The sequence below is a fragment of the Haliaeetus leucocephalus genome, unplaced genomic scaffold (assembly GCF_000737465.1).
Source record: "Haliaeetus leucocephalus isolate CR32 unplaced genomic scaffold, Haliaeetus_leucocephalus-4.0 Scaffold295, whole genome shotgun sequence".
Classification (NCBI taxonomy): Eukaryota; Metazoa; Chordata; class Aves; order Accipitriformes; family Accipitridae; genus Haliaeetus; species Haliaeetus leucocephalus.
Window position 1 is genome coordinate 3,774,811 of NW_010972731.1, and position 24,751 is coordinate 3,799,561.

General features: G+C 46.9%; 1 protein-coding gene across 1 annotated transcript in view; it reads right to left on the bottom strand.

Moving 5' to 3' along the window:
- Positions 1 to 24,751, bottom strand: part of ADAP1 (ArfGAP with dual PH domains 1) — a 61,875-nt gene that overhangs the window by 24,904 nt on the left and 12,220 nt on the right. The window contains exons 3-4 of the mRNA XM_010570264.1: positions 23,848 to 23,939; positions 12,993 to 13,075 (exon numbers count right to left, since the gene is read on the bottom strand). Of these exons, the coding sequence (XP_010568566.1) occupies positions 12,993 to 13,075; positions 23,848 to 23,939 (175 nt within the window). The remainder of the gene's footprint in view (positions 1 to 12,992; positions 13,076 to 23,847; positions 23,940 to 24,751) is intronic.

The following is a 24,751-nucleotide window of genomic DNA, read 5'->3' on the forward strand; positions in this document are numbered from 1 at the left end:
TGAATTTCCTGGAGAGTGTAACAGCAGTCGCTGGCCTCTTGCCACAGCCCAGAGAGGTAATAAAAAAAATAAAAAAAATGCACCAAAGTTATCTTTAAAAGAAAAGCTTTTGCATTTGGAGCCTTTTCCTTTGCCTTCTGGTGGTGACTTTGTATGGTGTCTCCTTAGCAAGGCTGGGAAATGGTGCGGCATCTTCCTTTGATTTTAATGGAGCCTCAGGAGGCGGCGTTACTCTTTCGGAGGGGCTGCACTGAGTCTCACTCAGCACTTCCAAACGCTACTGGAAGGCACTGAAAGGCTGCTCCGGTTCCTGGTCATATGATGCCTGTCCTGCCGAAACATCAGCGCATCCTGGCACGGGAACGCTGCCACGTGTGGGTCCCTGTCACAGGCCTGCTCCCCTTGCAGGAGAAAAAAACAATAAGACGACAAACACCCTGTGATCTCCCCTTGCATCCTCCTCCCTAGTTTAGTTTGTTGAACAGCTCTTTGATGCACCTTGTCTTTACTGCGGTAAGGTCCACGTTTGACGTTTAAAGGACCCACCACCGGCAGCTCTCCGGGAGGACCCGTTCTCTCCACCGCCTTGCCTGGACTCCCGGCTGATGCTGCAGTGGATGTTGTTAGTCCATCCCTGGGGATTATATCTGCTGCTGGCTTCTTGAGTGGATTTTTTCCAAACGGATCCCTTTCCTTCTAAGGCAGTTTGGCTCAATATTTAGTCACCCTGGAGACAGGCTGTTGCAGGAGTTTTTTTACTCTGCTCCGGACGAGGCTGCAGAGAGCCGGAGAGGTGGCCTGCACAGCATCACCCTCCTGTCTGCTCCCCGTGGGAGCTGTGTCAGGGCACACCGAGGAAGAAGTAGTCATTTGTTTTAAAGCAATGACTATGTTTCCCTCAAACGTCCAAGGACAGGACGGGGAAAGGTTTCTTGGAGCAAGTCCTGACAGGGAGTTGTGTAATGTTGTTAAATGCAGGATCATACTGGGAAGACATAAAAAGGAGACCGAGTATCAACAAACAGCGTCCTGCCTGCTTCAACTGAATGTACTTTTCTGTAGGGTTTCCTCCTTCCTCCATTTCAATTTTTTCCAGAGCCTTTCAACTTAATCTAGACAAAAATTCAGCGGGGGGAAGAACCCCAGCCTTTAGTCCCCCTTTTCCGCTCCCCAAATCCACAGCACAAGCATCGGCGCGTGGGTGCAGACACCAGACTTCACGCCCACCCGCTGGGGCATCGCACCCAACGCGCGCCAGGCGGCCGCGCCGGCACCGACCGAGCCGCGGGGGCTCGGACCCACCAAACAAGGCACGCCGAGCAGCGTTTTAGCCCAGGAGCACATGTGCTTTGCAGAAGCACCGTCTCCATTCCAAGTGAGATGTCCAACAGCTCTCTCCAGCCACAGGAGAGCCCACTCGGGGGTGCGGGGAGGCAGCGCCCGGGGACCAGCGCCCGCCGAGCCTGGCTCCCAGAGTGACTCACGTCCTGGCCAGCAGCTGATGTCAGTGCCCGGAGAACAGAAGCCCTCTCTGTGGCTCCGGCAGCATGAGAAGGAGGTTTCTGTGCCAGGCAAGGTTGCTCGCTGGAGGGATGCTCGTGCTTTAACTCCCTCCTGACAACAGCACATCAGCCTCCAGTAACCTTCGTGCTAGGCTGGGAGAACTGCGGGGTTTGCAGTTTCCATCCGGACACGCACATACCCACCTCTCTGCTAAATGCTCTTTGATTGTAACCTTTCCGGACCGGGGCTGCTTTTTCAGTGCAGCTGTACGGCACTGGATGCAAACTGCTCAGAAAGCTCTTACGCAAAAAAAAAATGCAAAAACGCTCTTATGCTCCCTTGACGTGCAAACAGCGATGAGGTTTGCATCCTTTTTGGAGAGGGCTGCCACTTAGCTGCCGTTGAGCCTGCTCTCCCGCAACCTCCCCGCCACGCTCCCTACTGCTCCAACGACCACGAGAGATGCATCGGCAGAGGTCACGTTATACTCTGGGACACTGAGACAGGGCGAAGGTCCATACCAAAGAGGTGCAGCATCCCTGGGCTCCTCATCCAGACACAAATCCAGCCACCTGCTGAGATCGCCTCCATCTTCTCATCTCCAGCTCTCCCAGGGCGCAAGCACAAACTGCAAGGGGGTATCAGTGCCAAGCAGAGGAATCATTTGTGGTTTCAGCTGGGGAGAGTAAAAATGCAGCCAGGCTTTGGGACCGAGCAGCGAAGATCTTACAGACAAGGGCAGGATCGAGCGTGGAGAACTGTAACACAAATTTGCTGAAATCCAGTAAGAGTCGAACCTGGTGCTTCGGTTCAGCCAAACACCGGAACCGGCTGCTGGGAATTTACTGGAAACTGCGATTTAACAGAAGGCACCAGTGATGCAATCCTCGCATGCACACCAAGCACCAGCACACACTGCAGGGAACTGGTGTCATGACTTCCTACCACAAAACATCTCCTCGTTTATGTCCAAATCTCTGCTTCGCAAAAGTCTACATGAATTTACAACAAAATACTGGGCTACCCTGATTTTTCCTGCTTTTTAGCAGCACTACTATTATTTTTTTATTTCCATCTCTAGGTCTATGAGGGATCTGCTTAGAGGGATGGGAGAGAGGGGCTAAGATGGCAGTACCAAAAAGCACCTCACAGTGAGGGATGCTCCACAGATCTCGTGACAGCCGCATCTTCTCGATGCACACTGCAGCCCTGCATCACGAAAACAAGCACTTCCCATCAAAGAGGGACAGCAGCAGAAAATGCTGGGGCTTCTCTCAAAGCCCAGCTCTAATACTTGAGCCTTTCAAGCATCAGAAGAGGATTTAATCCATTTTACAGCTAGCATCAGATAACAGTGACATTATAAAGCAGTCAGAGCGAAGCAGCAACTCCTCTTTGAGGCTAATAAGTAGAAATAAATTAACTGATTTCTTTATATTGAAAATTCCTTTCTACAGACTAAGATTGAGGCCTGCTAAAGCTTTTGACAGCTCTGTTTGCCCATCAGCCACATGTGCATTGAGGTTCAATAGAGATTTACACTCAAAGAAACTCCTGCGATCGAGATTACAGATGTAGCCAGTGTTTTCAGAAGTTCAACTCAAAGAATGTCAGAAGAGCCAGTTATAATTAGGCTTTTTCTAAATTGCTATATATGGTGTAAATCAAGAGGCAAGTCACTGGCATTATGGGAAATGTGCCAGCAAAAAAACAGAACGAGGGGAAAATAAACTCTTTATTTGTATGGTACTATTCACTTTACAGACACATAATGCAGGCTGGGCTTTAAAGGCAACCTGTAATTTTGCAGCATTATGTGGATCTAAAACTTTTATTCTGGTATTCAGAGTCTAATGTAACTTAATGTTTAGAGAGTAACATTTTAAATCTCACTGCTGTCACCAGAAATGCCTCCACGGCCATTACTAGGTTTTGGGTGCATTAATACAAACCATTGCAAAGATTTCTCCACTGCTCAAAAGACCAAACAGGTAGTGGAAATTATAAACCGATTTTTCTTAACAAAGTGCTTATGGCCCAATTACGAAGCGCTCCGAGCTGCTATTGCAAAGCCAGTCACATTAGTCAGCAGATCTGCTCTGGGATCAAACATTCGCGGGAGCTGCCCCCGGGTTTGTGCCGCAGCCCCTCCAACAAAGGGCAGGCAGAGCGACGGCGGCTCTGCTCAGCCCCGCGTTGACACCAAAGGCTATTTTTATCACGAGGAGATGTTGTAAGCATGTAGGGGACTGGGGGAAGGGAGGCAAGGTGAAAGGGAAAAAAAAAATAAATGCTAAAGTATTTATATACCTTGTCAGGCCATATAAGAGAGGTGGTGGATTGCTCTGCACCGTGGCCAGGTACGCCCACCCTCGCACCGGCAGCTGTGCCGGTGTTCAGGCGCAGCATGGCAATGATGGTAGATTATTTCAGACACACACCAAACCAGCCAAACCACCCCCCGTGCCCCAAAAGGCAGCAGGATGCTCCTGCACACACCAGTGCACCCTGTGTCTCGCAAGGCTCCGCTACCGAGGGGTGAGCGCACCTCTCCTACAGCACACCCAGCGCCTGGCCAAAGCCCGGCAAGTTGTTGCTGATAAGCCTAGAAATGGTTGCTTTTACCGCATAGTTTCTCTTATTGCTCTCGTGAGCTCCATTTCCTAAGGAACCAAAGCTTACATGACCGCTGTCCATCCATCTCTCCCTCCAGCTTCTCAGCATCTTGGACCATTTCAGCCAGATGTAGCTCCCCGTAGTCGCTAAACACTCCACTCTTTCTTGCTTATAAAGCAATAGGATAATTTACACGCTTAAAAAAATCAGCCTCATCCCTGCTTTTTGCAGAACCACCCCTGTAGCAGGGTGCTGCTGCTGCTTCTCTGATGGGCCAGCAACTGCCTGCTCTTACCTTACACTCAACTGTACTGCCATCCTGCTCTGCATTTGTACAGTGCTTAGCACAGCATCACCTCGACCACCCGCAGATCTTCGCCTGGGAAAAGCCAGGAGACCTCCCCTGGAGTTGGTGGAAATATAAACAGGAACATCAGCCAAAGATGCGGGCTGCATTTGGGGAAAAAACAATGATGAAATAATCTTCACACTGGTCTGCACGAGAGAAGCGGAGATGGCAGCTGGCTACCACCCTGACCGCACACATTAGCTGGCTCAAATCTTCCCCAGTGCTAAAAGCAGCTCTTGATTTAGCTGATAATGCCTTTGCAAGAACAGTTTCGATTCGACTGTTTTACTTAACGTGCTTCTCTCGTCAGCAGTTAAAGTATGCTACAGGAAGCACCTATGGCACTTCTCCCCCCTTGCAAGGAGATGGTTTCACACAACAGCTTTGTATCGCCCATATCGAGTTGCTCCCACAGTACGATCAGAACGTCGCCAGGGCTTGCGTGAGGAAGGGCATCTCCCTACCCACAGCGTGATGCTCTGACCACGGAGCAGGTCCAACGGGACGGAGCAGTCTCCCACATCAAGACTTTCAGACAGCATAAACCAGCACAAGCACCGATGGAGCAATGCAGATTCACACCAGCCAAGGCAGAAATAGGGCAGGAAAAAAAACACCCCACCCTTGCCTCTCTTGCACCTCTCGTGGAAGCCCAAATCCGGGAACAACCTGCTGCCACGACCTTGATACCACTACAGTGCCCTGAACTGAGACTTTGCAGATGGCTCTTTCTTTAAGCCTTTTCACCAGCATCAATTTCTCTTTCACTTCAACCGTCCTTCCCTGCAAGGGAGCTGCAGCCAAGCCCAAGAAGGCTGGATTGCAAAGCAGTGATTTATTGGCACAGGTAAGCATGTGTACGTGAGAGGATGCTGGAGAAAACGCCTCTCCTTTGAGGAGCATGCTCTCTTTCACTCCTTTATCCCCAGTGGTTTGCAGCATAAAAATCTTGCTGACTGCACAGAAGATGCCCTGATCTCCTGAGCCTGCGGGCCCAGCAAGGACCCCCCTCCTCTCGCAGGGTCAGGGGATGCAGCCCCACACCAAACTCACAGCAGGCTCTGCTAGCCCCAAAGCACAGCATTTAACTGGCGATCGCTCCACGGACTCTTTGAACAGCTGTAATGCCAAATCTATCGTGTGAAAGTCCTACTCTTCCTAAGGCAGAGCGCCACCATCCCCAAGAACTGCGATGGGAGATGTGCTTCCAGTCTTTCCCAAGACCAACCCTCCTAACCTCACAGCACCAGCACGTCTTTGTGGGGTTGGGATGGGCTCTCACCTCCTCTGATCCTGGCTGATGGGGACAACCCGTCCTTGGCACCACATCCCATCAGAGCAGGCTGTAGCACAAACGAACTGAACCGTTTGTCCCAGCTCTGTGGGACGCAACCCTTGTCCCCTGCAAAGCCCCTCTCCTCTCCCCAGACCCCCCCAGGCTGTGCTCTGCTAACAACTGGGAGGAGGGAGTGCTACTGGCCAGAGAAGAGGGGGTGTTATTTCTGAGACATTAAAGAAGGTAACAGAAATAAGTCAACCTCTCAGAAATTCTCAACATATCACAATTCAAAGATAAAACCATTAGACTGGACACTTCTTGTGTCAGCAATTTGACCTTCTGAAATTTTCTATGCACTTTTTTTCTATGCACAAATGAAAAGTGGGCAAATAATAAGTCTGTTAATTCTCTAATTGCAATTTGAAGTTGTGAATTCACTGAAGTTGGCCATTTCCTGCAAAAATTTCTGACAAAAAAGGACAAAAAGCATTTTGCAGGGAAATTCCTGATCACCTCCCCTTCGCTGCAGTTCTGAGCAGCTGTGACCCTGTGGTCTCCCATCTCCTTCCTTCCCTCTGGGCTCTCACCCTCTCTTTTCGCGAACAACCACAGCTCAGAAGACACCGCCTGCCCCCAGCCACCCATCATCCCACCAACACCATGCAACCAAATCTCCTCTCCCCTGTGCAACATCCACCATCAGTTTTTACTGCATGTGCTTGCAAAGCAAAGGGGACGGTTCACATATGGCTTCACACTCCCTTCTGCATGAGCATCTCCTTAAAAACCATATGCATTAAGGGCTTAGCAAATGACACCAGAAGCCCTCAAGCCGATGCTTTATTTCTTTGCTCTGGTTAGCTAGCAGACTCCCCCCAGTGCCACGGGCTGTCTGATGTGCAATAAAACCCGTGCCCTTTTAGGTTGCTCTTAGCACTGGTTTGCTCTCCAGGTGCTGCTCAGCCCCGTAATTCAGCAGCGTGCACAGTGGGAGAGAGGAGCTTTGCTTCTGAGATTGTGAAAAAAAACCAAAAAAACCCCAAAAAACCCCCACGGCAGAGCCAGTGTCACTCTGACACTCGTAGCTCCCCACTAGCTGGCTGAAATGGGGTAAGAGACAGCAGAGGATGAGGTCTGTCAGTTAAAATAATTAGGTTTTAACTGCAACGCTGCTCACCACTTTGTCTGATCAGGCCCAAAATAAATTGCATTACATCACTGCAGGTCAGACTAAACTAATAAGGGTATTTTTCTCACACTGAGAAAGAACGTATTTATGTCCCATGCATTTTCTCTAGTGTTTTGCAGTCAGAGCTCTTTCCAACTGTGCAAGTGCAGGGGAAAATTAATTCAGACTGCTGCCCAAATTATGCAAGAGCCACATGGAATGGAAAGTGCGTATTAACAGATTTTACTATTTTAGGGTATTCTTTCATGTCTCGTAATTTATTTTGCCATCATATTTGCAGACAAATACAAAATAACACATAAGCCAAGTAATCTCTAGGGTGTTGACAGAAGAAAGTACAAGCAAATAGGCACCTTCAGACAAACGCTACCATTTGTAACTACCCGGGTAAACCTAGAGCTCACCTGAATAATGACAATAAGATCTAGAACCATAGTGCTATAAATACAGGAATACAAGCCAACAGAGGCTAAAGCCCCAATCATCTTTGACTTTGCTAATATGCCCAAAATCTTGCCTATACCTTCTAGCTTTCTCAGTTGCTCCAGTGGGAGTTCTCAGGCCATCTAAGGTTGCAGTAACACCATATTATCTTACCCTGCAGTCCAACAGTCCAACATCCCACCCAGCTATATAACTACCAATCAACCAACCAAAGACTCCTCCAACTTCCTCCCCAAAGGACAGGGTTTAAATCTTCAGCTGGTGTAAATCTGAATTCCTCCACCATTTTTATGGGACCTATGACAATTTACATCAGCCGAGGAGCTCCAACCTCCTATAACTAAAGAATGAAAGCAGTGATGCTTGTTGGCATTTATCACCCTTCTCCCTTGCAAATGATGCACTCCCATCCTGAATGCCCTTGGGAACCAAACGTCTCAACGTGAAAGATAAGCAACAGCATCTGCCATGAGCGAGGGAAAACCGCTGTTTCCCAGTCCTACTGCAAGGGAATCGTACCAGCATGCAGAGCCGGTAGCAGCACTTTTTATCAGCTGTACCCTACCGTGAATTTTCTCCCGTTCCTGACTGCTCTTCCACCATCTGATAAATTAACAGCAATAGGATTTACTGGCCTATTTATGGGAAACACAAGAAGGCAGCATTCGCAGCAAAGTGGCAGAAAGCTGCACTTGGTGATGCTGCTGTTTGTGCCCAGTTTACCCCGTGCCTCGCTGGAAAGCATATTGCGCTGCAAAGCGCCTACACCTGGTTTAAGAGCATATAAATCATTGCTGAACTATCTCAGGCAACACCTTCAAGGAAAGGGTGGCAACTGCTTTTGCACAGCCCAGAATCTCTGTCTGTCGCTGGAGATACCCATCAGCCCTCTCCAACTGCACCAGCCACGTCCATCCCATGGACAGATGCTTTCACGGTCCCAACAGTGAAGTTAAGCCATTTTTCCTGACAAGCATTAAGAGATTAAACGCTGGTGTTAAGAGCTCTCCCACTTCATTTGCTAATGTTAAAGCAAAGACCTGAAGATGTTTTATCCCTGCCCACAACTCCTCCCAGACTGGGCTTCAGCTTGTCACAGGGCACCGATTCCTCCTGGCGTCCTGGCAGTAACGAGATGGGTCCATCAGGAGCCAAAGCCAAGTTCACGGGAGCAAACAACTCCCTTTTGCTCTCTCTTGGCCACGTGCACGTCCCGTTCTCGTCTGTGGCCTGAGATGCATTAGAGCAGCTGGACCTTGACCAGTTCATAGTATTACAGTGCTCCAGCCCTGCAAACACTGTTCCCCTTTGCTTCCTTCACGTCTGCCTTGGTTAACATATATCCATTTGATTAAGAGGAATCAAAAGCACCCGAATGAATTAATCTTCAGCAGGACTTTTAGGAAGCACTGCTGTTACTGCTGCCTATCAGCAGCGGGGCAAAATGTCCAAGCTTTTTAAAATTGATCAACATATTTTTAAAAATTATCAAACCTTTCAATTACCTTGAGATCCAGATCCGGACTTCGATGGCAATTACCACCATCCTCCATTTCTAGGAGAATTCAGCACCCATGCCCCATTAAACTCTGTTAAAAGGGATAATTAGCTGGAGACTGACAGTAACTTAGCCAGTTCATTTATCAGAAGGGATAAAGCCAACCTGAAACATGTTAATGTGAGGGTCTTAAAACCGGTATTATTCTGTGCTGTTGTGCAACAAACGTATCGCTAGCGGAAGGGATGAGGACCACGGCGTTAATTGGGATTGCTGGGGTGTAAATAATGTTTTGCTTCATAAAGTCTGGCTAGGGCGAACAAATTATTTAGCTCTCATACTGCAGCTGAATTAAGAGCTCAAATGTATAAAAGGGTGTATCTAAGAATCAATAGTGGATCACCAAAACATTTAATCACTGCTTTACTAATCTCCCTGCACTACCTGAACTCAAACCAACTCCTCACACTAAAATCAATGGCACTAATATACTCATTAACGAAGGCTCTTTCAGAGGAGTGAAGCCATCAGAGTTTGAAAAACTAACTGGGGGCAGAGAAGCTGAAAGCTCTGAATAGCGCATGGGCTTGTGCTCCAAGGTTTCCTGGGGGGAGCAAAAAACCCTCTAAAAATTCCCTTAGAGGAATTTCCACTGCAATCTTCTACCGAGGGTAAGAGGCTGTGACTACATGTATAACAGCACATCCCTGAGAGGGGACATCTGATGGGGGCACTGAGCCAAGACCCATGGATCTACAGCCACGGCTCCTCTCCAGGGTGAGACTCAAGAGCTGGTTTCAACGCTCAGCGTTGCCCACGCTGGGGATTTCTGCATGCGCCAAGTGTCTTTGTTTCCCAATTCTGGTTCTGCTACCTCACATCGCTCTGTATCTCACGAGGCAGACGTTTCCCATCAGTTTGGGGGCTATGCAAGCCCTTTTGGGGCAGCTGTTGCCTTCGCATCCCACACCACCTCTTCTTTATACTCTTCACCAGCAGCTGAAGAGTTCGCCACATCCTCCAGCCAGGCTTCCCTGCGTGACTCTCTCAGCTCTGACCTGCACATCTGACACTCCTGTCCTGAGATTCATTTCTCCTAAGTCTGTCAGTTTGGCCGTGATAGCTTCTGCTCAGCATCTACAGGCTCCAGACAGTCTCTCCCCAAAGGATATTCTGAAAGACATTGAATTTCTGACCAGGGTTTCGTCAGGCTGCCTGGAAAAAGATGTTGCTCAAAACTATTCAAAGATAGCATTTTCTCATTTTTTATGCAATTATTGAATAAATATCAGAATGCAAAATTGCCCCTGGAATTGGAAAATGGAATTAAATCTTCCAACAAACATGAGAAAATGGATACCTATGTCTCTATTAGCAACTAAATGTTTCATGCTTAGAAACTGGTAATCTAACACCCCTCCAGGGAATTCAGAATGGTGAGAAAAAATGGTCTAAGCCAGCATTAGAAAGAAAAAGCGATATGCATACATTCAAGTGAGACACAAACTGGATGCGGGGTGGGCAGGAAGGCGTCCTTGTGTGGGTCCCACCTCGGTGCATTCGCAGGCAGTTCAGGAGGTTGTTAGTGGAAAGCAACGGCCCAGATCCTCTGCGGTTCCCAGCCGCGCTGAGTCCAGCATAATCGGGCACGGGAGGTCCACCCCATGCGGGGTGCATCCTCCAAGCCGCTGGTGTGGCCACGAAGCTGTATCGACCCCTGCAAGCGGCAAGAAGGGCAGAGCCAGGACGCATGGTGTGGCTGAGCTTCTTCTGCAAGCACCGAGCTCCAGCCTGTCCTGCAGGGCTCACGGACAGAGCAGTCCAGACCAGTTTTGACGGCACTGGTTTACACCAGCTGGGCAAACTGGTGGTCCAGCACCGCATATGACACAATGGTGAAACACCCCATTTCACCCAAGCGATACAAGAACTGTCCCAACACACAGAGGAACATCTCTGTTAGGGACATGGCTTAGTGGTGGACTTGGTAATGTTAACAGTTGGACTCGATGATCTTAAAGGTCTTTTCCAACCTAAATGATTCTATGATCTCCAGCATGCTGCTTTCCTACAGGACACGGGATTTTCCCTGGGCTCCCTTCTCAAGCCACAAGCTGGGAAACAACCAGCTCCAGGTGTAACAGCCCAAGACCTGAAAACAGCGTCATCAACCAAGTTACATCCTGCAGTCCAGAAGAAGGAGCACCGTTTGGCACAGGGTGAAGTACGGGCGTGCAACCACACCTAGGGGCTGTTATGGTTCAGCAGAAGCGAAAAGTTGGCACTGCAAATCTGGTGTGTGTTCCCGGCTTTGTTTTTCTGTAACACCATCCTAAGGAGGAACCACCTGGCCAAAGCTCCCCTTTGAATTTACTGTTGAGAAGAATCAACAAATGGTGTCCCAGTTGCACAGGCCATTTGCACGGCTCAAATGGTACAATTCTCGAAGACAATATACAACCTAAAAGCACTCATATACAGCCTACAAGATGCCCACCAGCCTGCCTTCCCTTCCCCTCCTCCTCCCAAGAGCACTGTTCATTTAAAATGGCTTACCCCGTTCTCTTCTATTCTGCTTTTAATGGCTTTTGAACTTCAAAGAGAGGGGAGAAAACCCTATCGCTTCACCATGCAGCTAAATATTATACAGCCACAGTACTGAAGAACACCTACAAAATACGTTGCTAAAATAAACTCCCGTTTGAACTGTTCTTATAATATTTTTCAGAGAGCTCAGAACATGCTGCCCTTCTTCCCACACAGCACTGAAGCACCTACTTCACTTTAACCAGGTACACACTCTTCTTGGAGTCGAAAGGACTAATCATGTGCTTAAAATTATGCATTTGCCTGAAGTACCGAGTTGAATCCGAGCTTTTATATCTAGAAGTCGCACGGTATAAACTGGAAACATTATTCCTGGGTGAACGTTATACACAGGCTGGCAGATATATTCCAAAGTTATCTAAGAAATCAAACTATTTACTGTTAATAGAACATGTCCAACTCCAGCAAACCGCTTTGAAAATCTGCAATAAAAATGTGCATAATGTACTATATATGAATATGGATACCACACACACCCTACATGCATGCTTCATATATACAAAACAGCAGAGCAGAAATGCTCTAAACATAAATTGAGAATACATGAGATAAGATTTTAATTGTGGTTTTAGTAACAGCAAACTGCTGGAGCTACCTGCTTATTATTAGTCTTGAAAAGCAGCATGAAAATAATATTTTAACCTTTCATCTGTAACATGGTCTTTGCTAATAAAATTATCCCAGAGTCATCCAAGCACATAGCTGGTGTCAACTACTTAATATGCTGAATAAATTAAATGCCACTTACTTATAGCAAAGAAATACCCAGCTAATTTCATGCACTTTCATGCCAGTCCTCGTGCTGGCACAGCAACACAACAAACACGGTTGAGCCCTGTGTCTCCTCTTCAGATCCTGCCCTTCTGCAAGAAAATCATCCCATCCACTGCTCCACTAAACCACCCGTTTGCAAGGCCACCGTCACTCTGCCCATCGCGTCAGGAGTGCTGAAACGAGCTCTGTCACACGTACTGGGTCTTTGCAATTGCAAAACACCGGGCATTTATTATACCACAGGGAGACCAGGTCCCACTGACAACGCTTGAAGGGTTGTGGAAAGACAGTTAACAGAGATTTGGGAAGAGTGCGGGACCTGGCACACTTATCTACCGTTAACCAAACCACGCTAATAATCTTTCCACAGCAAAAGTCACCTTGATGAGACAAACACCCTTATCTCCATTTCAATGCAGCTTCGTGCCTCCTGCCACCAGAAACGAACTCACTGGTACTTTATCTGACTTGCTGTTGGTGAACAGCCCATGCAAGTCAACAGAAAGACTCTTGATAACTGATTTATTTCCATCAGTTATTAAAATTCCCAGTGTTCCCAGTCAAATACAGGGAATGCCAGGAGGGGCCTTTCCCAAAAGGCCACACTTTCTCCTCCTACTTAGTGACATATGAGCAATAATCAATATAAAGAACATACAAACAGAGAGAGATGAAAAAAAATGGAAGGTGTTGGACATCAAAAAACTTATCTGCCAAAAGTGTCTTTCGCTACCTGCAGAATAAGGTTCCTGCTTCTCGCTGTGAATGAACTCTTTTCGTTCGTATTTGGCTCTGATCCACTGTTCCCGCAGCAGTCTGGGAAAAAAAATTACAGAGAAAAGAAAACATGATCCAAGATACACTAAGGAAGAATCCAGAATCATTAATTCTTCAATCAAAATACGAGCGTGATTTAAAAGTCCTCCAAAAATTGCATTGTACAGTCTGGAGTCAAGGGCTTCTTCTGTTTACTGTTGGACAACAATAAATCATTTCCTTGTACATCCAATTTTATTGGAAACTTATTTAATAAAATTTACAGATTTAGCAGAATAGCCTGTTCCCACCCACCCAATCAGCATCTGTACAAAATTCCCTCAGTATATGAATGATTTTAAACCTAATTTCCTCAGACTATATTCTTCAGTAAATGGGATCAGTAAATGAAAAAGCCAACAAACTGCATGCAAAAGAAAAATCTTTGCCCTGAAGCTATCAATATAAAGCAGAAATTAGGTATGCCTTGTGCAATGCATGTACAGGATGGCCTTTCAGCAGTCGAAGCTGCAGAGATATTGTCTCCTTGTCACACATGGACAGCTATTCAAAAAAATTGTGATGTGTCAGGTTAAAATTATACTTGTAACAACAAGGGGAAGCCCAACCCAAGGATAGGTGAAACTTGTGACTCGGAGAACACAAAGCTTGCTGCAGGGTGTCACACACCTCCCAGACAGGGAACAACAGGAATTCAAGTGAGAGGTGACCTCTTCAAAATGAAAGGGACATTGGACAGTCGTAACCCAGGCCCTAGCCAACCTCTTGGAAGGAACTGGGGTGTGAAAAGTGAAAAAGCCTCAAAAAGACCAGGAGAACATGGTAAGGATGCGAGGGCTGAGCCCTGTGGAACACAGGACCTAAACACTGGAGGGTGGTGAGAACCCACCTGGCAGAGCTCTTCCAAACTCATAGCCTGTACTGCTAAGTCTAAGAAAGAAATCCAAGGTGCATGGCAGAAAACGTGCCTATTACAAAGTCCTTTACTTTTCATGTTGAAAGTGATACCAATGATTTATACACCAAGACCTTAACTTCCAAAAAGGAAAAAATACCCCAAAGATTATAAATACTTTTTCGCTATTTTATTTTAGCATGAGTTCTGGAACTAACGAAGTAGTTTAGATGTAGAATAAGCTAGAAGTTACTTCAAACCATTTTTAACTGCACTTAGTTCTTAATTGCCCTAGAACCTTAAATAGCCCAAGCAGGCAGAAATCACACGCAGAAATAAAGACATGTGTCACCCCAGCTTCACAGCAGACATTTTGAAGTGGCCTACACTGATGACAGTAAAAGATCCCCCAGCATTGGGCATGCTCTGTAAAACCCATCACACTTCAACACATCAACTTCTCCACCAATGAAAACTGCTGATATGCCTAATTACCTTTTCTTTTTTGCTGACAATACAAATTTAATGCTATCTTTTCAGCAGACACATTCCAGAAATGCTCGAAGAAGATAACATTGCTTACGAAAATTCATCTGCAGGTACAGCAAACACATTCATCAAATCTGCAAGACACTATTCTAATGACAACTGTGGCTATAATCGGTTTCCTGGCAGTAAAGGAGGAAATAATTACGTATATTTTGTCCCACCCATTGTTTTGTCTCCTTGGTTGGGGCGCCAGCCCTCTCCCACATGGCTCAGGGAGCACCATCGCTTCCTTGCACCCAAAACTCAACTGTGAGCTTCTGCTGTAACAGAAATAATGCACCAACTCTGCCTTTCCCCCTTCTGTTCCTGTTTTCATGACTGATCTTTAGTTGTTACACACACATCTGCAAGTTTGACTGTGAACTCTGAAGATGAACACCCATCTCCCTTCTGCTGTCACCCTGTGGTACGCTCTGGTTTGGGTACAACCCCTCTTCAGTTCATCTCAGGAGGTTCAGATCATTTTGTAGAAGTCTAGGCTGAGCAGGATGCTCTTTCTGGATCCAATATCCACAACATGGCAGCCTGCAGACGTAGGAGACTGATGACCCAAAAGGTAATACTTAATTGTCTGTTTCTATACTTCTGCCACTCATCAACAAAGCTACCAAAATTTAATCATAGAATCAACACAAATGCTTAAATTTGTTACCCTTCTTGCAATTTTTTCCAGCCCGGCTGCTGCAGACAGCTTGTTATCACCGTAGCCAAACTTGGACCATTTCAACAAGATGATTAGGGATTTAACTAGAAGGAAGCAAATTCACACCACCCTCGGCTCCAGCTGACTTCAGTGGATTCAGCAGGAGCTGCAGCTGTTCTGAGTCTCTGAAAGTCAGCCTTCCAGTACGAATGCTTAAATACAGTATAAATTAAGGTTCATGTGCAGCAGTGGGAAAACACTCTTGCTGTATAATGCAAATACTACAACAGATACACTCTGCTGGTCTCATGCCTTAGGGAACACCGCTCTGCAGTGACTTATTTCCCATGACGCTGTCAACAGCGGTGGTTCAATATCACCACAGCTTTTGTGCAAGAAAGCGCAAATTGGGCAGCTAGGAGGCACCTCACCCAAAGGGCTATCCTGAGAAGCTGCAAAATGCTCTTGATGACCTCTCCCAGCATTTGGGCCAGAACACGAGTGGCTCCGATGGCAATTCCCACGGCAGACAGGACTCCAGCCGTGCCGTTTTCCTAGTTCACAGCAGCACTTTCTGACAGCTCACATGCTCTTCCCTTTTCCTTATCATCACAAACCCAGCCTCTTTCAGAAATAATTTCCCAAAAACCAAGACACACCAAGAGCAGCCCACCACTAGGACCACTCAGCGCAAGGCCAGTAGCTGCAGCTTCTGCTCCAGTGGTTATTTATAGAAAGCAGAAAAACTCCAGCAAAAGAGACTGAAACAAAAACCCAACAAGGATGGCGAGGAGTCTGGCATCTCCCTTCAACGCAACTAAGAATTTGAGCCGGGACTTGACCATGCTCACTCTTCTAGACTGGAGGCAATCCTGCCATAAAAAGCTGCTTTTGGGTCTGGTGTTAAACCCTAGTTTCACTGGCACAGCTTGGATGAATTTAAACAGGAGCAGGAATTTGTCCCAATATCTATGGGATCTGAGAGCAACTGGAGGGCAGGGACCATCCTGAGGTCCCTCAAGCCACGCAGTCTTCTCCACCATTTTCAGTGGACTTCAGACCTGATCTCCACTTCATTTTAAGTATGCCTTCAGGGGCCTTTTAAACATCTGTTGCTGTGTTTTAGTTGAAATGTATTTTTCCTGAGGTGAATATGTATGTAAATAACCGTGGGCGGACATCACATGCCGAATACTGGACTCTCCATCCAAACCCCGCCTTTGATTTTGACAGGAGTTCTGTGAACAGAAAGGACTGTAGCAACAGACTCATGGTATTTTACTGCATTTCTGGTGCTGGGATAACGTAGCAAATGTGCCATTTGTGTTTGTTAGAAAAATATAAATGCATCATTCCTAAACTGCAGAGATGCACAAGCTTTTGGGATGAACTCCAAAAGCTTTAACAGCCCACCTAAAGTCTGGCAGGCTGCTGGTTACAGGGAATGTGTCATTTTTTTTTTTGCAATTAGAACAGAAAGGTCTTTGTAATTATCAAGATAAAAACCTGGGAGCAAATAAAAAAACCCCACACCACCAAAAAATAAAAAACCCTAAGGAAAAACCACATTTCCAACAGAATAAGGGAAAATTCATCCCCAAAATGGAACAGAACTGGGCTGCACTGGGGAGGCAGCAGGTCCAGACGCCAACAAAGCACCGCCAACGCCAAGAGCTCAAAATCTCATTTTAGGTAGTTGTTCGCTTGCCTGGCCACCCACCTGAAAACAAGTGCTCTCTGTCAAAGGGCCAGCAAGGAAGGTTCAGAAGCAGCCAGTGGAGCAGTTTTATCTTGGTCCCACATACTCAAAGCCTTTCGTTCACAGCAAAGAAACACCACAGGAAAAGCTGTTCAAGAAGTTTAATATCAAATTGTGGCTGTGTGGCTCCATTGCATTCTACGGAGGTGCTGGCCAGCCAAATTTATAGTCTCCTATTTATTGTTACCCAAGATCCTCAGCTGGGCTGGCTTTCCTAGGACGCACTATGGTGCATGTACCACAGACGCTGCGTGACTGCTATGGCTTTTTGGAGACATAGAACAGACAAGAAGCCCCAGCCAGAGGTGAAAGCAGCCCAAAAAACATCAAACACCATCTACTACCACCCTCTAATTGCATCTTTGTGAGCCACCATCAAAGTCCAACAAAGACAAAAGAAATGAATGTCATCCAGGAACACCATTTCCAAAACCCAAATTTGTAGCTTCTGGAATTTGTCAGAGGTTTTTCCAGCAAAAAACAATCTGCTTTCCACAGGCAGCTCTGTGGACGCAGCTATGCCAAGTTTCTGTCAAACAACTGTTTTAATGAAATTTTAAGTCCGAGTCCAAATTTTTGCTTAGACTGCAAGGAGAGCCACTGCAGCGTAGACTAAAAGCCTGTCTAGCTTCACAACCCGCCTCCACATCTTTTCCTATCTGGTAAGTCCTTGCTGTTAGGACTTGCTTTTAAATGGCTTTATGGAGGCATGAGACAGCCATGGGGCTTCTTCCAGGCGCTCTGTGCATCGTCCCAGCTTGAAGAACCCCAGGAGTGATCTGCCACCCACCCCCCAAGACCAGTGGCCAACAGCAAGCTTCTGGAGGAGAGCTAGAAGACAGGGGGTTTGGCTATCAAGGCATAAAAATCTTGCATTATGGATTTGAAGAAGTTAAAGCTGAATTTGAGTATGCAAAATCATAACATGCTTAATTAAAATGCTAACTGGTTCCTTTTTTGTTTGGTTGTTTTACACGCACGGTCCAGTTCACCACAACGCTATTTTTCAGAATGGTTAAACGCAGATTAAAAGCATGTAGGAAACAGCCTGTGTCGGTACTATCTTAACCTTGTAGCAATTTCCTTTGGAAATTAAAGGAATCGATATGAATTAACATGCTTACGAGCTAACAACAAAGAGAAAATGAACGACAAGCAGAGAAGACTCCGTGGCCGGTTCGGACTGAAGAAGCGGGCAGATCTCAGGCACTTGGCTGACGGCAGGGCGATGCTCAGGCAGAGACTTGCTGAGACCGAGTGCCCAATTTGAGCCACCACAGGAGGCTCCACCACTTGGGAACTGATGAGGAGCCATTCCGAGAGGCCACACTGCAGCACCTCCAGCTTTACACCCAAGACATCAGGCACTTTTGCAAGCCATGGATGTAAAATCTGAAGACCCTTATTAATAAATAGGAGCTGGAGCAAAACACTCAACTTTACCCCTCTGGACATTAAGCATTAAAGAAGTTTATAGATAAGGTACCAGCAAAAGGAGGAGGCAGAGGAAGAGGAGACCAGGTGAGAAGTTTGCATCGTTGACTATCATTACGCCCCATGCATGGGAGGGAGCCAGACTGACCTTCAGACACCAGACTGAGGTGGTGGGCTCAGTAGCTCCTCTACCAAACGAGCCAAACTTTAAGTGCTAAAGTAAGAAAAAAAAAAAATCCAGGTATTTACTATGCAACTTCCTCTCTGCACATTTTAACTGTACCATAATACAAGCCACTTCTGCTAATAACTGTTCTTCTTCAGATGACTGTAGAGATGACTTCTCAATATGTGAGCCTTACTGGGATACATCCTCTCTCTGACTGACGTCTCATCGCTTTCCAGATAAGACAACCACCCAGTACAACTCATGCCATTTCATTCTGCCCCATTTTTCCTACCAAGATACTCAAATGTACTGGCAGTCAGGATATTTAAGTGTTCTGCATAAAGAGCAGATGTATCTCCCACTCACCTAAGCACAGAGAGAGGAGCAGAGCAATGCATTGCAGCTCGTATGCAGTTCCGCAGAACGATGCTGTGTGTTCCCGAATCTGGCAAAAAGGCAACAGAAACTGCCATCAAGTATTGGGCAGGGACATGGATGTATTTTCAGTCCCGCAAAAGCCCAGTAAGCGCTTGTCTCCATCTTCTTCCATCAATTTTCAGCCAAGCATATGACTGAACAAAGCCTTTTTCTTTTTCTTTTACTCAAAAATGATGCTACCCCTGTTGCTCAGTGGTGACTCAAAACTCAACCCTGTGCTTGCAGTGTATCTGCCCCAGAAAAGGCTTTTTTACAGCTCTCAGTCTCCTGCCATGGTGTACAAAGCTGGGCCGTGACCACTCGTGAACATCTAAAGAGGGGTTTTGCGGTTTAAGTTCCTCACCCAAGGCTCTTTGGGCCAATTCTGCGGTGGCGTAGGAACATCCCAGAGTCTGGGATTCATTTCAGCCTCAGGGACTCCCCAGCGGTACAGAAGTTGGCTGCTCTGCTCCTCGCTGCTCCTGATGCGTGGGCCAAATTACTGGCAGAGACAAGATGAGAGGAGAGGACAGAAGGGGATTTTTTTTTATTTTTGGGTGGGTGGGTTTTTTGCCTATGCACAGCTGGTAAATTTTCCCTGGGTAATTCCAGAGCACACCTCCAACTTCTCTAACCTTCGCCAAGTGTCTGACAGAGCCAGGAAGCCACAGTGGGGTTTCTGGAGGATGCAGAAGCCAGATGCAGCAGGCAAACACCACGTATTTCCCAAGGAGTCAAACACAACATCATAGGCAAGAAGAAAAAAAGACAACCTGGCACTGCAGCACTTCTTCCCTCTTGCTCTGAACTTTGCAGTTCTTCAAGCAACCAAAGTAGAGGGATTGCAGAAGTAGCGTTATAAAACTAAGAAGCTTCAAATGAACAAACAGCCTGTCCTTATTACAGCTCGTATATTAGCGTCCTGCCGCGCCAAGTCTGAGGGCAGCTCCCACAAAGCCTGCCCAGCCGCTGCCGCCGGCCAGCGCGGGTTGTCGTAATTAGAAGCATCGAAACCTCTCGATGCTGCAGAATGTGGGTCGGCACACAACGGCACGGTGCCAGCGCTGGATGGAGGTGTCATCCATCGTGATGTTCCCAGCTCACAGCCCTGGGTAACAACAACTCATGCTATTGCAGTGACTGGACTGCAGCGAGGTGGGAAGAAAGCTAAATATATCCCCCTTTAAGAAGCAACACTCCCCTGCTCTTGTTTAGCATGCATCTGTTCAAAGCCATAGAGAGCCTCTAACTAGAGGAAGAAAAATACAACCTGGCACACCATCCTCAAAACATTCCCAACATGCAACGTACCCACAGCTGCTTATACTGCAGCAGTGTCAGAAGGAGATCTGTTACTGCAGGTGGTCGCATCTATCCCAAGGCACCCTGCTGCTATTGCAGAGACCCAGCAGCGCTGGTCCAGAGAACACCTCCATGAGCAGAGCTCCAGGCTCAGCTCAGAAATCAGGGCATCCAGGCTGAAAATTGTCCCAGTGCAAAATACGCACAAATTGGGAGGACAAAAGGGCCAGAAACTGGTCTTCCAGCCGCTTGCGGGAAGACTAGCCTTGCCTCATCCTCCCAATCAGTCCATAAATAAACAATAAAAAAGAAACAACAACCAAAAAAAACCCCCCTTAACCCTCCTGCTCCTGTTTCTCACAGGTTATAAGCCCAGCAACCTGCCTCTCCATCAGGCATCGGGAAGGGCTGTGGATAGAGCGGCCGCCCCAGCGTGGTCCCCGTGTGCTCGCGGACGGCTTTGACAGGGCTGCGGCTGGAGCTCGGCCACAGCTCGCAAATCTCCCCAGAGCGCGACTGCACCGCAGGACGGAGGAAGAAAAATATCGTGTCGGCAAAGCCTGAGCTGCGCTATCAAAGGAAGCCAAACCAACCGAGCACAGACCCAGCCGCAGACTTTTCTGCCAGCCCGACAGCAGAAGGAATGAAAATGCTTGTGGTCTCTAAGCTGCCTGAGCTGCAGGGCAAGCTTTCGCTATCTCTCGCCCTGACCCGTGCAAGGACAGTCGGATACAATTTGCACGCAGATCTCAGGACGCCCCAAGCCGCAGAGGGACCTGCCCCGCTTCCAGCCAGGCTCTCCCAGCACGAGCTCTGCATCCCCTCGGAAAAGAACCAGGACTCCGCTCCTGAACAACCTCAATCTCAAATAGGGCCCTGCCCTGTAAGGACAAAACAGCAGCTAAGGCTGGAGTGCAACATCTAATTGAATTTAGCTGAGACTTAAGAGTAAACAACATTAAAATCCCCTAGAATTGTGTTTCTCCTACCAATGACAACTCGGTGAAAAATCTCGCTTCTCCATCCTTAACACCACAAGTACATGCAAGTCTCAAAACGGCACAGGCGACTGCTGGGATTTTGGAGCTCAGTGATACGAACATGGTGCTGGATCCTCTCAGGACCATGACAGTTCACGAGAGCTGTCTGTTCACCAAGGACGGCATCCACCTCCCAGCTGCAGGCAGAGCCAGCAACTTCTCCTGCCACCTGGGTAGTGTGCAGAGCTTGGGGCACCCTTCTTCTTCCTTGTACCAAAGAGACGCTAAGGAGAAGGCAAAGGAAATAAGCACGAATAACACTCTGCCAAAAGATTTTTTTTTGTTTCAACCCAAGTCTGTGGAGAAGCAAGAGGGAAATTATCAGCGATTTTCCTTTTGTAGATGCACCATCTTAGGAAGTGCAATCTATTTAGACAGCAAGATGCAAGAAGCAGTTGATGCACAGGGATGAGAAGGATGCTAGAGCCATCTGCGAGGGGCACCACAGATCCCATGGGGACATTGAGACATGTATCATAAAACTCTGGCCACCAAATCCTGCAGCACCAAGATACATCTGTCCTTGGGCTGCCAGCTCTGCTGGTCAGGGGAGATCACGCATAGAGATGGATGGGTGAACGTTGTGTCCAGAGCGTGAAGAAAAGTATGAAGCCTGGCCTGCGTTAAGTGGAAGAACAGCAATCCCGTTGTCTGAGTACAGACAGGCAGGAGCAGGCAGGCTTTGTCCTTGACTGTCACAAGGCAAGTCCCCTCCATCTCCTCCAGCCATCGGGTTTGAGGCATTACTTTTCCATAATGAGTCCTTACTAAATCACAGCCCTGATCTTTCAGATCCTCACCCACACAAGCACTTCTGAGTCCTCAGGAAACCCCACATGAAGCATCTTCCCCACCTTCCCTAAGCCAGGACCCAGGGGTGATGCTTGAAGACGAGTTCAAGGTGGGAAGAGAACCTGAAAGGTCCCAAACTCCCAACAAGCTCAAACATATGCAGGCCCTTCTGTCTCTCTGCTTTGGGAGAGACAGGGTTAAAAACAAAAAAAAAAGTCACTTTGCTGAAGCTGTTTTTCTGAAATGAATCAAAAAAACAAAACCAAAACAATGGTGCTGCCATGTTCAGCTGCATTTGCACCATCTCCTCCCCCTGGACTGCGGGATCGCTCCAGGTGGGAGCACCTTCCCGGTGATTTCTCCTTGGGCTACCTCCCGTAACAGCAGAGGTATTCCAGGAATAGGAAAGGTAAGAGGTTGGGGCTTTTTATCCTGGAGATCCTAGCAAGATAATCACAACACACTCGGAACGTGCCCTTCCACAACACATGGTGGCTTTGCCAATCCTCAAATCATTTCTGTACTTGTAGGAACTGCAGAAGCTGCTGCCAAAAGCCATTTTAGATCAAAACCAAGAACTGGGAACATTGCATAAATGGATGCTTTTTTTTATTGTCAGGTCAGGCAGCACCACTCACACCTGGGCCTTCCCAGTCATAGCATTTGAGCATCATCAAGTAGGGGGTAAGGGATGCATCACTGAGATATTTCACAGGCACAACAGGTGCCCTCCCTTGTCTTTACTATAAAAGGCTTTTTCCGTGACATAGGAAGACAATAACTCTTCTTAACCGCTATTACAAGAAGATTAAAAATATAGATAAAGTCACTTCAAGGATGAGCATAGGTACTCATGAACACTTTGGCACACCTTCGGTATGATTTCAGATTTGGGGAACACAGCAGAGCCTTCCTACCCCAACATCTCACGCAGGGAGCCCTACAAACCCTTCCAGTACTTCTGTTTTGGGCACCTCTTATGATGCCCGAATACATCATCTGGCTGCTCAGAGCCTTGCACACCGTTTTCACACCACCGACCCACACCTCCCTCTTCAACTAGTGACAGCCAGTTAAAGCAGCAATACTGGGAGGCATCTCGGGGACCAGTACTCACTGGTTTGCTAATACTAAAGTACTGGCTCTGGAAATTATGCTCTCCAGACCCTCTGCAAAGACTGGTTTCACAAAGATACAAAACCCCCCTGGTACTCTGCAGGATTGGAGCCTAAAAAACAATTTCAGTTCATCATCTTGCTCCCTGGATGGTACAGCATATTCTGGCTGCTCAGCCCTCTTGGTCTACAAAGTCCACCCCAGCTTACTCTACGCTGTATGGGAAACAATACCTTTTCACTTGCCTTCACGGAGGAGATTGTCATTTAGGCAAAAAAAGAAAATCCACCACCTTGGCACTAAAACTCAGCATTTTTGCATTACAAGCAATCTAGCATCTCAAATAGCAGATAAGCAAGTTCTGTTTTGATGCAGAAGGGCTGTTTGAAAAGGCAGAGGAAATCAATGGGTAGAAATTGGCATTTTTGTAGCCTTAGAAACTTGGAAGAGTCTGGGGAACAGACAAACTATTGACTTCTCTGCATCATCTCAAGTGTACTTCTTTAATAAGATCCCATACGTTGTATAAACTCTACCATATGCGTGCAGAAGAAAAAAGATTTTCAGGGCCTTTTATAAATGAAACCTCCTTTGTGGCTAAAAAAAAAAAAGTATCATGCTAAAACTAAACTATTACAGCCACTGCAGCTGCACAAACAAATAAATGCTGTTTACCAGCAAAGGTATTTACTTACTGACAGTCAAGAAATGTTGGCTTGTAATAAAACGGTGGCATTTTAGATTCATATTTTGCTTTTGCTACATTGTTTCCATTCGAGGCCATAAACTGTAAACAGAGAAAAAACACAAAGAATTAAAAAATGTTAACGGTATTTTTCTTTGTCCTCTTTTGCTTCTACAGAGTAATAAAATTATTGGGATGGGGCCTCTGTTCACTTACTGAGAGTTTTCCCCAGGACCGTGCACAGAAGGGATGCTGCAGAGACTGTGCCTGCAAACCAGGGCTCAGAAATTAATATTGATTATTATTGCCAGGGCTCCCCCAGCTTAATACGGTGCTGGGGACAGGTCCGCATCGCAGTCACACATGCACGATCCCCACAGGAGCAGAAGGCAGCACGTGGTGGCATTTCCCGCTGGGAATGAGATGGCTCCCAGGGAATCCAGCACAGAAATTAGGTAACCAGAAGCCAAACCTGATGCCAACTTTAAGACCCCGTGTGTTACAGCTCCAGCAAGGTAATAGTCTTCAACAATATGCCCGTTGCTTTGGATCACATCACTCGTTCCAAAAGGATAATTTCACTTTTGCAAAGCCATGCCAGCAACCTCAGAAAGGAGTTTGAAGTATTGGATAAATAAATAAATAAAAATTCTATCTGCCCTGAGAGCCCTCCTTTCCTTCTGATCTCGTATACAAACAGCCAGTTGAGAACTCTGCAAACAAAACCACGTATTTCCCTATTCATAAATTCTATTTAATGAAAGTCATTTTGTAAGTGTAAAAACCCCACTCTTTTCCAGGTAGCCATGCTAAACACGTTTTGTCTTGTACCAAATGCCAAGCATACAAGCATAACAAGCAGCCAAGCTTTTTCTTTTTTTTTTGGATAAAGATCAATGACTGGTAGCGTTCTT